The sequence below is a fragment of the Hipposideros armiger genome, unplaced genomic scaffold (genome assembly GCF_001890085.2).
Source record: "Hipposideros armiger isolate ML-2016 unplaced genomic scaffold, ASM189008v1 scaffold_290, whole genome shotgun sequence".
NCBI classification, from domain to species: Eukaryota; Metazoa; Chordata; class Mammalia; order Chiroptera; family Hipposideridae; genus Hipposideros; species Hipposideros armiger.
Window position 1 is genome coordinate 621,419 of NW_017731640.1, and position 16,261 is coordinate 637,679.

At 40.4% G+C, this 16,261-nt stretch overlaps 1 protein-coding gene across 1 annotated transcript in view; it reads left to right on the top strand.

Moving 5' to 3' along the window:
* PSMB7 (proteasome 20S subunit beta 7) overlaps positions 1-16,261 on the top strand; it is a 57,777-nt gene that overhangs the window by 28,050 nt on the left and 13,466 nt on the right. The window contains exon 6 of the mRNA XM_019658831.1: positions 1,624-1,682. Within this exon, the coding sequence (XP_019514376.1) occupies positions 1,624-1,682 (59 nt within the window). The remainder of the gene's footprint in view (positions 1-1,623; positions 1,683-16,261) is intronic.

A 16,261-nucleotide genomic window follows, 5' to 3' on the forward strand; every position in this document is an offset into this window, starting at 1 on the left:
AGGTTTGGTTGTGATTTTGCTTTGGCTTATATGCTAGTTTCATGAGGGTATTCCAGTTTAATATTGGTTTAATTTCTGTGTCCTTTTCCAAATGGCTTTTAATAGCTCTTTAGATTCCCCCCTGCTTTTTTTTTAAGGAGAAAAAATCCTGAGAGGGGAAAATGGGGTTGCCTTTTGCTTCCAGAGCCTAAATGAATAGTCATTGCCTGTAATGCCGGGCTACACTGACGCTTCCTACTGCTTTAGATGTGATGTATCCGGTGCTGTGAAGGTAATGATCCTGAACCGCAGCAATATCCCATAACAGGAGTATCTGTCATATTCATCGGGATTACCATGTTCATTGATTTGTGTCTGTAAATCTGCTGTTTCTACCCTTTAAATTTGATCTATAATTGGACCTCCTTAAATGGTTCAGATAAGGTAGTCTGTATTTTCTCAGTGCGGCATCGCTGGCAGCTTCTCCTTTTTCATTATACATTCAGCAGACTTGATAAAATCAGCAGGACACCTCATTTGAAACTGTTTAATCGCTGCCTTTTTCCTTTGCTAAACCATTGAGGTGGTCAAGCGATGTACACAAATCATTTTAAATAGAAAATATGGTTTTCTCTGTGACCCAGCTAAATAGATAGTGTTATGCAAAACAAGTTAAAAAGTAATAAATGCCAAAAAAATCTTCTAATTGGAGTAAAAAATTGTGGGCAACTCTGTCTTCTCTCCAAAAGTAGAATATCCTGAAATATTGCCAGGCCCCTGTAAAGACAAGATGATGGTTTTCTAAAGATTCTCTGAACAAAGCAAGTTTAATTTAAAATTTCAAATAGTGCTGAGCTGCCTTTTACATCCATTCACAGGGAGCCCGTGCTTATTTGTAATGCCTTTACTTTACATCCCACTTTCGAAGGGAGAAATTTGCTATCTGTTAATATCTATGCAGCATAACCTTTCAGCCATTTGCTATTGTGATAATAAATTTTTGTTTCTTTGTCTGTCATTTTGTCTACTCAGCTGTTACTCTTCAAAGTGCAAACTAAAAATAATAGCTCCAAATAAATGCCACATAATAAAGTGTTTTACAGTTGTAGCTGGAATAACCTGGTGGCTGCAGCCGACAGTCCTATTACCACCATTGCTGGTGCTGTAGTTTCTTCCCAGCGTGTCAAGGTGACTCTACCAGGGCCAGCCAGCTCATTAAAACACTTTGTTCTTTCTAACTGGCTTGGTATTTAGCGCTATACCCAGCAGCCTGCCAAGGCACAATTGTGGAGCACAAGATTTACAGCATAGGCTATGTGAAATTATGTGGCGTTCCCTTTTTTTGAAAAATACAAATTCTCCATAACCTCATTTTCGCGCCTCAGCACTTTATTGGGAATAATTTACAATGACTCCTGCCTGTAGTAGAAGCAGGGCCAGTCGCATGTGTACCCGAGATAGTGGCACGTGTGGCCCCAGGCTTTTGAAGAGTGTGTTTACCTGGTTTACGTGGCCCTACAGGATTAATATTTACTCTGTGCTTGAATGTGACATTGGGCATGTTTTGCCATTTTTGCTGCCCCAAGGTAATCCTGAGAAGCTAGGAGTTGGTAAATACACTTAACATGTATCTTTTTCTTACAGGTTCTGGCTCCTTGGCAGCAATGGCTGTGTTTGAAGATAAATTTAGGCCAGATATGGAGGTATGTAAGTCCCTGCAGTTTTATTCTTTCAAATATTTTTCCAGTTGTGTGCAAATTGATTGCCGATTCCTCCAAAGCTTGTGCAGCACTGTTGTTAGTCGGAATGCTCTTTGGCACAGATGCTATATTTGCTAGGAAGGCCGGTTGCTGGGAGAAGCTTCATTTCAGAGTGGCCCTGCCGTGCCCTCCCTCGGGCTTGAGGAGCCAGCACTGTTTGGGTCTTTGCTGTGGCCTCTGGGCCGTCTAGGAAACTTCTTGGCTGTAAAAGCTGTTGCATCGTAGAATGTTTTCTTGTGCACTAAGCTTTCTGTGCCATGATATCTCAAAATGACAGGTTTTTTTGTTTTCTCACTAAGACTTGAGAAACTTTATATGTCTTTGCATGTCACACAGTCCTGGCCTGAAAATGGGGGCAGTTTTAAAAACCCCTGTAGGTGGTTCTGCATCTGGCAGCAGAAGATGGGGACAAGACCATGTGTGTTGTGGATTGTTCTCAGTGTGATGGATCTAGTATCTCACATTTACAGAGACATCCTTTTATTTTCTTTGGTGGTGGGAGAGGGAGGTGGCTATCTTCTGAATGACATTCCACCACGTCAGCTTTATGGTGGATGTACCCCCGATTATGCAACCCCCTACCCCCAGAATCTCCAAGAGCAAGCCCACAGGTCTTCCATTGTCACTTTCATAGGCATGTTCAGTACGTTTGGATACTTGATGGCACCACATCATTTCTCCACTGTGCCTTATCCTCACTGCTAAACCAGCTTGTGGGCACACTAGTCCTTCCGGCAGCATTTATCATCTGCTCTTGGTTTTGTGATAGATGTTAATGTTTTAACTGGGAGTATCGACTTGTTTTCAATAATTAGTAGGCTGTTTATGAGTGGCTTATTCTATTTCTTAATATGTAGGTTTCAGCTGTTGCTACCTTCTCAGTATTGTTTTGTTTAGATATCAAAGGATGTCCCTGGGAATTACTTTCTGACAATCCTTTATGCCTAATTATCCTTGGAGAGTGTTGCATATTTAAAAATTTTTGTTCTGCCACCAGCTCATTGTCATTGGAGCACCAAGTGTCATTGGCGCGCTGACGCTTCCTCTGCCCTTTAGGTTTGGGCCAAGTGGCATAAGAGCCAGAGGAGAGAGGGCTGTGGACGCTGCTTAGCCAGGACAGGGCTCTCCTGCCAGGAGCCACTGCGCCCTTGGTACATGAGGATAGCACGCAGAAATGACCTACTCGGCAATGGCTAGATCTCTTCCCTTTCTCAGACATCTGTAGGAATAAAAACACCCGACTAAAGATAGGATGTAGCTAAGTGTTTTATACTAAAACAATAGTGTCTTGCTCCAATTAAGAATAGTAAACAGGTCCAAGTATCAACTATAAATGAGATTAGGATTGTGTTCTCATTTCTCAAAGTGAAAATTTATTCCCATATCAGCATTATTTTCTGTTTGGGGTTCTTAAACACAGACAAAAAAAGAAGGTATACTAGGTCACTTAAAATGAAAAAGGAAAAAAACAAGGTCTTCCGGTCTTGTACCTAAAGGAGAGGACTTGCTGAGGGCCCCATTAGAACTAACGAAGATGCAGGGAGAAGGACGTGGTTTTCATTTAGAAAGTGGCCTCAGTAACGTCAGGCCCTCCTTTAAACCACATTAATCTTTTCATATTTTCTTGAAAGCTTTGTCTATTTCCAATTGATTGGGACTTCCGTATCTTTAAGAAAAATGAGAATTGCCGAAAAAGTTGAAAGTATGAGGTATATTAGAAGTGACTTAACACTCTGCTAAAGTAATTTTACATTATTTAGAGTTTGCATTTGAAGTGATTCAAACGCCATGAGTTTAATATTGAGGTGATTTGGGGGAGTAAAGGGAAATGTGATCATCCCTTCAATAACACTTTCCAGTATTATCAACCTGAAGACTGTGTTCCTTAGATCAATTTTATCTGTAACCTGGAGCATTTAATGTTTTGTATTAGCTGTGAGACCTTAAAACAGGTTGACCAAATTCCCATGTCAGATTGTTTACTTCAATCTACAATTTCATGTGACTTATTCACTGAAGTTATAGAAACTTGAAGCTGATTGACAATCAGCAAAAATCGCTTTATTAAGGTGAAGGTAGCAACTTCTCTAGTGAAGTGAGTTTAAAGGAAATAGCAGGCAAGTAGTATAACTGTCAGTAGATAATACTGTTAAATCTAAAGGCATGTTAATAAATTCTAAAAAAAAATTTATTGGGAAGACCACTCGCTGGCCACCCTGCTTTTGTTGGTGAAGAGGAAACCTGTTGTGGTCTCAGTGGGAGGCTGAGACTGCTTCTCAGAGTTGGGAGGACACCGTTGTAGTGACTTTCGTGGTTGTGAAAGAGAATTCGGCCCAGGTGTCATTGCTGGTTTGCATTTGCGTAGAAATCTTGGAAACAGTTTGGTTTCAAATTTCCAAACTTTTTACTTTCCATCTTCGCAGGAGTCTGTTTTTCTGAGGTAGGCAACCCTCGCTAGCTTTTCTTTCCTGTCTGTTTTTGAGACCGCAGGGTTGGATGACTCAGTCTGCTTATTCCCTTTCAGTGGGGAGAGAATTCTGGACATGCGTCAAACAGAAACCAGGGGAGAGAGCATTTCTGCCTCTCCCATCTTGCCTCGATTGCCAGGACAGTGACTGCTGCCCACTTCAGAGAATTGCTTTGGGAGGGGGCCTCTTTAGGCTATCATAGTTACAAATCATTTGCCAAACAGTCATTTTTTAGGCCAGACTCATGAAACAAACTCTTGGCTTTATTATTAAAACTAATACATTGGAGGAAGCCCGTCGTTTTAATTTTTTTGTTTAATGACAGCCTGTGCTTGCACAGTGCTAGGCCTAGACTGTAGTATGTATGGAATGGATGTCCCTCCCTCCTTAAAAAACTTTAACATTTTCTTATTGTCTTTAGCTGCACTGTCCAGTATGGTAGCCACCAACCACATGTGGCTAGTCGGAATTGAGAGGTGCCGTCAGTAGAAAATACCAGATTTCAAAGACTTAGTACAAAATGATAAAAAAAACAACCCTCAATATTTAGGCTGATTACGAGTTAAGTACAATACTGTTTCAAGTTGGGTTAAATAAAAGTATTTAAATTTCGCTCGTTTTTACTTTTTTAAATGTAGCTACTGGAAAATTGAAAACTGTATATGTGGCTCACACATATTTGTTTCAGTTGGACAGGGCTGGTCTAGCACCGTTTCTTGAGCTTGTCATTTGCACACCACATGTAAAATTTATGCCCTATCCAGGTAGCACCTGTACTTCTTTGAAATTTTTCTTTTAAATGAACTCAGTTTTATAAATTGAGGTATCATTTACATATAATAAAATGCACAGTTTGATAGGTTTTGGCATTTGTAATTACCCAAGTAACCAGCACTCAAATCAAGACATAGAACATTTCCTTCACCGCAAATTGCCCCTTTCCACTCAGTTCCCGTTCCCCTATTCCCCACAACCACTTCAGTTTGTCTTTTTAATTTGAATTTATTTTTAAAAATACGTTTATATGTATGAAATCCTGGGTTTGATGTGCTGGTTATATTTTTTCCCCAAGACATATGAAAATAAGTGCATATTATTAATACAAATAAAAATGTGTTCTTGCATCACCGTCACGTGGAAGCTCAGGGGTGTGAATGTGAAACTTCGGGAAACAAAGGTCTCACTTCCCTGCTGCCCTGGAGCCAGGCGTGCCTGCCTGCTCTCTGATCCTGCACACACTGCGTACTTGCTGTCGCGTCCTCCTCACTGCCCGTGTGTCTGCCCGAAGCGCCCCCAGTCGCTTCCTCATTTATTTGTGTCCCTGTACTCCATTGTACACACCTGACCCATTGTTTTATGGCTGTTTCCAGGGACATTTCCCCCCACTTGCCATTGAGAGAGGGAGATCCTTTGGGGGGTGGGGCATGAAATCATCTCTGTTTTAGTTCCTGATGTTCAATAGGTGTTTGTTTAGTTCAGACAGGATGACCCTGAGCTAAAGTAAAATCTGAGTCATCAAAACCCACTTGGGAAATGGAGGGGACTTTTTCTTCTTCCCATCTGGAAAGTGCTGATTTTTTTTTTTGAGTTAACAGAGGAAGGTGACTAGTATACTTTTCAAATAATATGCACTGTCGGGGTCGAGTTAGCGAAGCAAACACCCCATTAAGCATGCAAAACAAAAATTCATGGGAAAATTACAGGCCAAAAAGAAGACCAGTGAAACCCAGCCTGGGATTCAGAAATGCCAAAGATGGGCCTGTTTTCAGTTACCTGAGCCAATGACTTGCCCCACATAAAAGCCCTGGCTCAAGGTTTCAGAGAAACTGCCAGCTAACCATGTGAGTTTAGGACACATTAAAAATCTTTAAAAATCCTCCCCCACTTGTGGCCCTAACACTGCTGTTAGTGGTCTGTCTTATAATTTTCATTTTCTTGTAACTCTCCTTGCTGTTAGCCTGGAATCTCTCCGAGGGCAGGAGCTGTGCTTACTCATTTCTGCTCCTTATATCTAGTGTGGTAACTGGTACATAGTAGGTATTCAGCCAGTATTTGTTGAATGAGTGCATAAAAAGGTGTCAAAAGCGACTTGACTTAGTAGTTTCCAATGTGATAACTTCCCTTTTAGTGTTCCTAATACTTAGCAGTGATAGAAATGAAGGCATAAAAAATTGTATTACTTCCTGGTGATAAATCTCATGCTTTATTTTTATCAGCAAAGGTGCTCATTTGGACATTGCATGTATGTTTCAGCAATAGTGGGCTTTGCAGTGTGTGAGCTGACCTAATGACAAGGGGTCACTTAGAGGTGTTTTGGTGATGATAAATTACACGGAGCCATTCCCCCAGATTTCCCCCCCCCTCTTGTTAAGGCTGGTATAAAAGAAAGCCTCTGACCCTGGCTATTACCCACCAGCTAGCTGGACAGGAAACTAGTGATATCCACACTGTGGCCTTATGAGTTCATTTTCCAGTTAAGCATAGGGAGTTTGACCATAGCACCTGGAACATAGTGTTAGCTTCATAGGGGTATTGCCAACGTTGCTGGAATAAAAACAGGTTTTATTTTAAGGTGGGAGGGAGTGAAGGAAACGAATCGGATAACTTGGGTTACTTTTCCTTCCATCCCGTTTCTCTGTAAGAAGGAATGTTTTCATTTGGCCCAGTGAGAAATTTAAACTCTTAAAGAGTATAATTCATTAAAATGGGTAGAAGATTAATATTTAGTCTGTCAAGATCAATACTGTTCCCTCTTTGCACTAATTGTCAGAATCGCGTGTAAGGGCCGCTGAAGGGTAGTGGTGTGCGGCAGGACCCTCACATCACAGGGACATGATTCAAAGGCAAACTGTCCTGCACCCTCTGGTATCGACTTGCAAATTAGCATCTGGAATCTAATTAAACAAGCTTAATGAAAGTAGCAGCTGAATGCTGCTGGAAAAGACAATCTGCCCCCCCCCCCCATATATATTCTGTACTATTGAAGTTGGTCACCAAACACATCATGTGAGCCCAGTTAAAAAAATTAGCATTTATTTGAAGAATAGAAACTGTTTTTCATTCTGTTATGCATTTGGCATGCTCTGGCGTCCCATGAGAGCCATGCCACAGCAGATAGTGCACAATATTTATAAATCCTTGACAAGCAATAATAGCAACTTGAAAAATTCTTTTGCTAGAATCTCGAGTTGAGAGCTGCCAAAAGCTGAGAGGATCAGATCTGCAGTGGCAGCTGCTGTGCCCTACAGTTAGAATTCTAGACTTTGAAGATGCTCAACTTAAAGAAACGAAGACTGCAGGCTTAGCCAATTTTTGCAGGTTTCTAGAGCTCTGGCTCTCTGCCTTTTGAAGATGAGTTGCTGAAGCTTCTCCCACAGCCTGAGGCATGCTAACACCAGCAGGGTCTTTTTCTCCCCTAGCCTTAGTGTGTCTTCAGTCTTAAGCAGCACATGCTTAGTCAGTGCCAACTGTTAGGGTCCTTTCTCTCATTGCAATACCGAGGCATGAGCTCTTACCCTGTACCCTTCCGAGAGATGCTACAAAGATATATGGTGACGTATCCAAGTGCCACTTCAGCTTTCTGATTTATGGAGTCATATTTCATCCCTCGGCAAGTGCTGGCCTCTAGAGAAGCCCTTATAGATTGCTAAAGATGTGAGCAGCTATCGCCCTAAAGGCTTGTGGTTACCTCACAAACGTAATGCCAAACACCTAGCTACTGAGGAAACAGAATTAATCTGTCATTGCAGGCAGCTATAGATCCCCTTTAAATAATGAAAGAGTTGATACCAATATGGTGTCCTGACAGCAAATCTTAGAAGTAACTTGAATTTTTTTTTTTAAGTCCAATTATAGAAAGACACTGAAGTTACAGATGCCTTTGTGCTTTGCAGATGGACAGTCGTATAAAAGATCGGGATTACTTTGATTTAAAAAAAAAAGGATCTGTTCAGTATGGCACATAGGCTGGTCCCCAAGGAAAACATAGAGCTTGAGTTCAGTGTGATCAGATGGAAAGGGGCACGGGGGTTCAGGAGCTAGAGGACAGGGTTGTGAGTCTGTTTCCACTGGACTCAAGGTATGACTGGGCAAGCCACAGTCCAAGACTATCCATCTAGAAGGTGGGGATCCCGAGACCTGCCTGCAGGTTGCTGTCAGGCTTAGATGTGGTCTGTAAAACACCTCATATGGTGGCTCACACAAAATTGGCTCTGAAATATGGCAGCTGCTTCTGTTTTCTATTCAATAGTAGGATACAAACATCACATATAGCACGATTATTTGTACTTGCGTCAGGCTTGGTGATTTATAGTGTACTATAGATAGATACGATTCTTCTTTCCATCTGAAAGCTTAAAATTAGAGACAGACCTATGTAGTGGTCATAATGGCAGTGGAAGAAGATGGTTTAACACATAATTCAGGCCATGGAAGGATTTGTGATTTTTGTTATGGGGGAAGGTTTTGAAAACACAGCAGTCATAATAGCTGATGCTTGTTGAGTGCTTCTGCTGTCAGGCTCTGTCCTAACAGCCTCTTCTGCATTATCTCATTTACATTTCAGCAATGGTGTGAGGTCTGTACTTTGTTATCGCTGTTTTTGTAGAGAAAAAAAATAGGGTATAGGGAGGTCAGATATTGTGCCTGAGGTCACACGGCTAGTCAGTGATCGAGGCATGGTTTGAACCCTGGTCAGCCTGACTTGAGAGTCGTCTAATGTGATTGGTCACTATGCTGTCCTGATTCTTCGCTAGGCCTGTAATTCTTTGATGATAGAGCGGGGAAGACCTCTTATTCCAGTGGAGCAGAAGTGTGGGCTGCTTGGTCTGTTCCTTTTCTCTGATGCGGTCTCGTAAACACGGCAGGTAGCCAGCCAGACAGGTGTCAGGAGGTATGTAAACCTCTTTGGTGAGCTTAGCTCAGTGATTGGAAGGAACCCAGGAATAGGAAGGTGCAAGGAAGTTAGAAATACAAGATATTGGGAAATATAAATAAGTCATTTGACTATGGAAGGTAACGTTTTCCTTCTCTTTGACTTCTAGATTTGTTTTCATCTTTTAACTGTTCTCCGCCCCAAATATCCTGTGATTTTTATTTTCCCCAAAGTTTTCAAATATTCTTTACGAGAGAGCTGTTTTTCTCTATATAGCTAATGTTCTGATGGCAGAGCCTTCTTCAAATTTAGTAATGAGACCAGGAAGTCTTATGTGTTGGTGAATGGCATTTGTCCATTTGAGGCAAATCATGAATAACTTGAACGAAAAAAAAAAAATAAGCAAGACTATCATATTTGAATAATGAGGTGCTCTTTTTTCCCCAACTGCCAAAACTTTTTAATCTTTGTCAACAATTGTTCTGTCCTCCGTCTTATTTAGGTTGCATCTGTGCGACTCCGAGCTCAGGAGCCCTGACAAGCGGCATATGAATTCTGTATTCATTAGTGATCTTGATCCAAATGCCTCTGTCCCTGCCACGGGGGGCTCAGGTGTGGAAGCTGCTGGCTAATCCTACCAGCTGACATTCAGAGGTTTAATGACTCCATAGGAAGCTGACCACTGGCTGGGAGGTTTGCTGACGGAACCCACACAGCAGACAATGGAGATCAAGGGAGACTATCAGTGTTTAGCCGAAGCACCTTCCTGTGCAACTTGAACCCTGTTGGCATCAAACAGAGTTTTAAGTCAATGCAAAATTAAAAAAAAAAAATCTGACCTTCGATAGCCATTGTAACAATGATTTCCCTGTCTGTATTGATATTGATGGTGGTTAAGACTGTTTTTCTTGTCGTACTTTAATAGATGTCACTTTAATGAGCTGAACTTGATTCACTTTTCCAGATTTTTAGATTTTAGGGTTATGTTTCTCTGGTTGCTACATCTGTTTAGGTGTCTTGTATGCCTGGGAAAAATATATATAGTTAGAGCCAAAATTCATTCTTATTAAATGCTTTTAAGGGTTTTATGCTGACATCTTTGTTTATTGTGATCTTTATTTTGCTTTAAAAAAATTACTATTAGAAAAAAATTACCATTAGAATGTGAATTCTTTGATTGACTTGTGACATGTCACTAGATATCTTGACCTTTTTTAGGTCTTCTAGTCTAAAAATGTTGGATGCCTTATTATTTTAATAACAGCTTCATTGAGGTATAATTTACACCCATATAACTCACATACTTTAAGTGTACAACTCAGTGGTTTTTAGTACAGAGTTGTACAACTATCAATTTTAGGACATTTTTATCACCCTCAAGAGAAACTCCATACCCCTTAGCAGTTACTCCCCATTTACTTCTGACCCTCCCAGCCCTAGGCAACAACGAACCCACCTGTGTCTCTATGGACTTGCGTGCTCTGGACATTTCATGTGGTGAGAATCCTACAATACGTGGTCTTTTGTGACTGGCTTCTTTAACTTATAATATTTTCATAATATTTCATCCATGTTGTAGCGTGTATTGGTACACCATTTCTTTTTTTAGTGGTTGAATAGTATTCTTTTGTATGGACATAACACCTTTTATTGATCCGTTCATTAGCTGATGGACATTTGGATTGTTTCCACATTTTGGCTATTACGTGTAATGCTGCTGTGAATATATGTGTACAAGTTTTTGTATGGAGATAGATTGTCATTTTTCTTGGTATTTACCAGAAGTAGGATTGCTGGGTCTTATGGTAACTCTATGTTTAACTTTTTGAGGAACTGCCAGACTGGTTTTCAAAGTATATAAAGATTCTAATTTCTAATCCTCACCAACACTTGTTATCTGTCTTTTTGATTGTAGCCATCATAGTGGGTGTGAGTTTATATCTCCTTGTGGTTTTGATGGTTCCTTATTGGTTAAGAACTAAGGCAGCTATGGGACTGTTTAGATGAAGTTATTGAAACACTTGACACACTTCTTTACACACTGGATTTGGGCAGTAATTGGGTTTGTTGTGCATTTGTTTAAATATTGAAAGGTCCCTTTTAGATGTTTTCCCTGAGGCTCTTCCCGTTGCTTGCTTTTGGTCCTAATTCCTGCTTATTGGCTTTCCTTAGGACCTGAAGCATTAGACGTAGTAAATTGTGTACTTTTTAGATAAAAAATGTATTAATTTTCCCCAGTAATTTTATCTCTGGTTGTATATAATGTGAAGCATTACATTTTAGAGGTGGCAGAGCCCAAAGGTACAATTTCTATGGCCCTGATTAAAATTATTCTTCAAAGTGATTTCCAGTAGTTAGTTTTAGAAATGAACAGATATTGAAAGTTGGCATTGCGGTTCAGTGCGTGATTTGGAGAATTACCATTAGACGGTAGATGGCAATGAAAAGACTCTCTTGATGGTTTAGGCTTCTCACCAGCATCAGGTATTTTGAGTTGTCCGCCTTTTGAAAAGTGAGTTTGTTTCCCTAAATTTGATCCTTGGTAGGCCAACTTTGGAAAGGCAGAAAGGGACTTATGTGTTAGGGTTACTCCTTGGATCTGCTTGCTCACGTTTTCATTTTGTGGTTTATAGGGCAGGTGGAAGTTTTCTTTGGTTTTTCACCTGATGGTTCAAGAGCAAGGATTTGCTCCCTACCATACAGAGTTTGGAATCTCACATGTAATTGCTTCTCTCCCTTTGATTCCCTAGGGTTCCTTAGTCTTCCTTGACTTAGAAATGGCCACTTACATGTTCCTTCCTCTGGCCAAGTCAGTGTCTTTCTCGTCCCTGTATCTCTGGAGCCCCATTTAATGGCGGTGGCTGGTTATCATTTTTACCCTTGCCATTGTATTCTGCCTTTGATAAAAGTTGAAGTTCAAAGTGGGATTTTCAGGGCAGGGGTGAAGGAAATTTTAGAAAGTATGTTTTATTTTTCCAATTTAGCCTTGGGAAGTAAAAGGGGGTTAGATTGGAGGAGGCCAAGAAGGAAAGGTATAGCTTACCACCGTCTCCAGTGAGTTGGGAATGGCTTCCTCTTGGGGCCTGGCCTCTGGAGTTCAAGAATCAACAAACCTTGGCGACCATTTTACAAAAGTGACCTTTTATAAAATTTTAAGGTCTCTATTTCCAGTTCTTTGAGAAGTAATGAAAGTACTACAAATAGTATAATTGCCATAGTTATTGATTTTGATAACTCATGGTTGATTTTTCTGCAAAAAAATATTTCTGTGCAAAAATTTTTCTGTCTTCTACCCTGCTCTGTAAACACTGAATTTCATTTTCTTATATAATCAATATGTAATCAGTCAGCAGGTACTTACTGGGGCCCAGCTGAATGCATGGCATTGCGCTGGGTGCTGTAATCCAGAGGTAGTATATAAAATGAGACCATTCTGTATGGCGGCGAAAATTCCTTATACAGCTCTATGCAGAGTAGATTGAAAAGAAGGGATTATTTTACTCTGTAGTAGATAGGTAATTATTTGTGATGCATTTCTTTGGAGCAGGTGTTCCATTTGAAATGTTTTCACTTTACATAGTTCCTATAACTGTGGAATGCAGGGGAAAATATACCATGTAGGAGAAATATTTCACAAAGTATATTGCTTCCTGCACCTGTGGCAAAGATCCAGCAGGCAAAACATAACTTCTTTGTGACCAGAGACTCTGTAATGAGAGAGAGGCAAGAGCTAGATCCAGGGATAATGTTGAATAGAATAACTATTTAGTGACTTTCAACTGTACAGGTGGAATTAAAAGGAAAATATTACTGCTAAGAAAATATTCTGCATCATGGCATCAAAGAGAAAATGGACTTCTTTTTCCATCTCTTATCATATTGAATTGCCTTTATTAACTTGGGTCTCAGGGACATAATTGAAGGCACTAAAAACGCTCCCTTTATCTAGGTTGTCTTTTTCTGTTATTCAAGCCAAACCAAGATTTGGAATGTTGTAGCTCCTTGGGCAAAAGAAACAAGAAGTTCTTTTATTAGTCACTGATTTCATTGCATTCTAGAAATCTTATTTTATAACAATTTGTATCATAACCACTTATTGAACAGTGGCTTTCAGGGGAATGGGAAACTCCCCTCTGAATTTCATGTCAAAAGTGAGGCTCTGTGTTACGAATCCAAGAGGTCATCTGTGGTTAGAGGCTTGCAAGCTTGTGAACAATGGCTCCCTGCTTTTCTTGTATATAGGTTAGAGAACTATAAGAAATGAAATATAGGACTGAGTGTTACTGGATGGTAGCTTAGAATCTTATAAGTTTTGCCTTGGCAGGTAATTTGGCATAAATTGTTAATGTAAATCTGGGTTAGTGGTGAAGACGTTATTTTAGTAAAAAAGATAAACTGCTGATTAATTCAGCATAGAACTCAATTACAAATTGAAAGTGTCTCTGCGGGACTCCCGGACCCTAAAGACAGCAGATGTTGAATTGATACTCCAGCATATTTCACAGTGGTATGAAATATTAACATGGTTTATTATACTTGTGTGGTGTGCAGTATCAGAAAGGGGGAGGCGGTGGGCATGTGGGTGTGCGAAGCAGCCAGACATCACAACATTTGCTAATATACACTGAAGTACGATTAAGAATTTTAGAAAAGTTTCTTATTTTTTTAAAGTCAAATAGCTCTGTGGGAAAAATTAAGTTTAAAATAGCATTTGGGGCTAAATATTTAAATGCAGTACCTATGTACGTTTGCATTGTACATGTAAGTGAACATGAAATAAAAATGGTGACCTTACTAACACAGAATTTTTAAATGCTGAATGGGACCACTACCTACAAGAATAGGGGAACTTGAGGGCTTGAACTGTATTTCACTGAGTTAATTCCTGAGCTTTCCTGGACTGGAAAGTTTTCATGGGCTGCTGTACTGTTTTTACCTTCTGATCTAAAACATATGGTAATTTAAAAATGCCCCTATAATTTGCAGAGGCAGAGAAGTTTCATTTCTAGCCCAAAAAAAAAGCTTCACAGTTTTTATATATCTGTATCAACTCAAAGGGGGAAAAGTCAGCAAATTTTACGTATCGGAAGATGTGAATAAATGGAACTGCCAATATTTGAAGGGACTGGCAATTCATAAGAGGCATCAGAAGAAAGCCGGCTTAGATGAGATATTTCAGAGCCATTACTGCTATTATGACAATTATTATTATTATTATTTTTTTTTTTGCATCACAGCCTATATCAAGTCTAGGTTTCACTAGCTGAAGAAAAAACAGTTCCAGAAATAGCCCATTGATTATGGTAAGAACAGATACACCCTGGATGCCCTCTGCTATCATGAAGGTTTTTTAAAAAGGTGCTTTCTGAAAAACTTCTGAGACGTAAAATTTGGCAAAGGCAGAGGGCAGTGTGCAAAGAAAACAGTACTGACACCACCGAAGAACATCTTTTATACCCCGATTGGAGTCGCCATGAAGGCCTTGTCTACTATTGGGAGGTGGTGGTCATTCCACGATGCAAAGTGTGGCCTTGCGTTCCATTCACCCGCGTGTTATTGCTCTCCAGGTGGGTGCCAAGTTCTGTGCCTGGTTGGTTAGGAGACACAGTCCCTTTCTTACAGACATTCACTACCTAGCGGGGTGGACAGGCCCACAAACAACTATTGAAATTATGGCATGAAAACTGTGAGAACAGTACATATAAGGGGGCATAGAGGAGACAGAAGAGCAGTTGGTGGACTCTATTGGGGGGGCTGTACGATGGCCCCAAAAAGCATGTGACTCCTCACTTGACATGTTTTTGTCTTGGGGTTTGAGGAGGGGGTGGGGCAGGGAGGCTAAAGAGGAGAGGAGACCATTCTAGACGAGGGGTGTCACGTACAAAAGCATGGGGGGCTCTTGCTCTAATTTTCTCTCGATTGTGTAATCCTGGAAGTTTGGGTCGCTGAACATACTAGGAAATAGGAAAACGAAGCTCCAGCCAGTGTCTAAAGTTGTCTAGGTGGTCATTTCCCCAGTCAGTGTGGCCTTTTAATTAGCATCCGCTCTTCAGTGTGGGATAGGCCGAGCTTAGCATCCCTAGCCCTGCGTGTGAATATTTAGTTAGAAAGCTGCCACGTTCCATTAGAGGTGGCTGTGTTGCGGCAGTGGGTGCCGGAGCTGCGTAGCCTTTTCAGATGTCCTTTGAGATTTACGTTGCATTGTAATTGGGAGATGCTGGTACTTGGTGTGTTGTGCATGGCGGAATGTGAGATTACCTGCTGTAATGAGACCCCAGCAGCATACCGCGGGGAAGGTAGTTAAAGTTTTAACCTTAACAGATAATGTTACTTGTGGGTTTCTGTGAGGTAATTTATAACACGCTCCCCTCACCCTGAAATTGTGCAGAAACAAAATAAAAAAATAAATGGTAGGAAGTTGTACTAAAAGCAGCTATTTTAAAATTCCTCCTAGTAGTACCTATTGCTGAAAATATTTGCAGTGAGCATTGTATCCCAGTTGGAGTCGCCGTTAAGGATGCGATCACGCTTGAGTCGTCATCACCCTGTCATCACCCTGTCGTAATGTTGGAATAGGGTTTTTCTAAAGTCAGAACTTCGGTGATGTCAGAATATTAAAAAGATTTAAGGACTCATTAACTTTGATTCCTTCACGAATACATTGGTTTCTTTTTAACTCAGATAAATTGAATTGGGGTGATAGAGGAGTAGAAAAAGGGCATGATGAAAAGTGCGTGCATGGGCTTTGAAGAGGCCTGTGTTTGAAGATTGATTTTTGCCTCTTGTGTACCCCTGTAGCCCCAGTTTCTAAAATATCGAACTCATTTGTAAAATGGGCGTAAGTCAGTACTTGGAGGGAATGTTCGGAGGGCCGTGTTTGTAAATTGCAGTCCGGTTTAACAAAAGTTTGCTGTCTTAAACTCCGGCTACTGCCGGCCCTAAAATGTTAAAAGAAAATTAAAGTGCACTTGCCTTTTCTTGGTCAGTTTTAGTTAAGATTTACAATCAACAAATGGCCTGATGGGAAAAGTAAGTTAAATGGTATCTTTCTTATTGACATACAGGGTGGTTAAAAAACAATTAGACTCATTCTGTGTGCTGAGAGGTTTTATACGTGTATTGTAGGGAAATGGAAACATTTTAATGTAGTACTGGTACAGGGAATTTGATAGGCTTTTGCT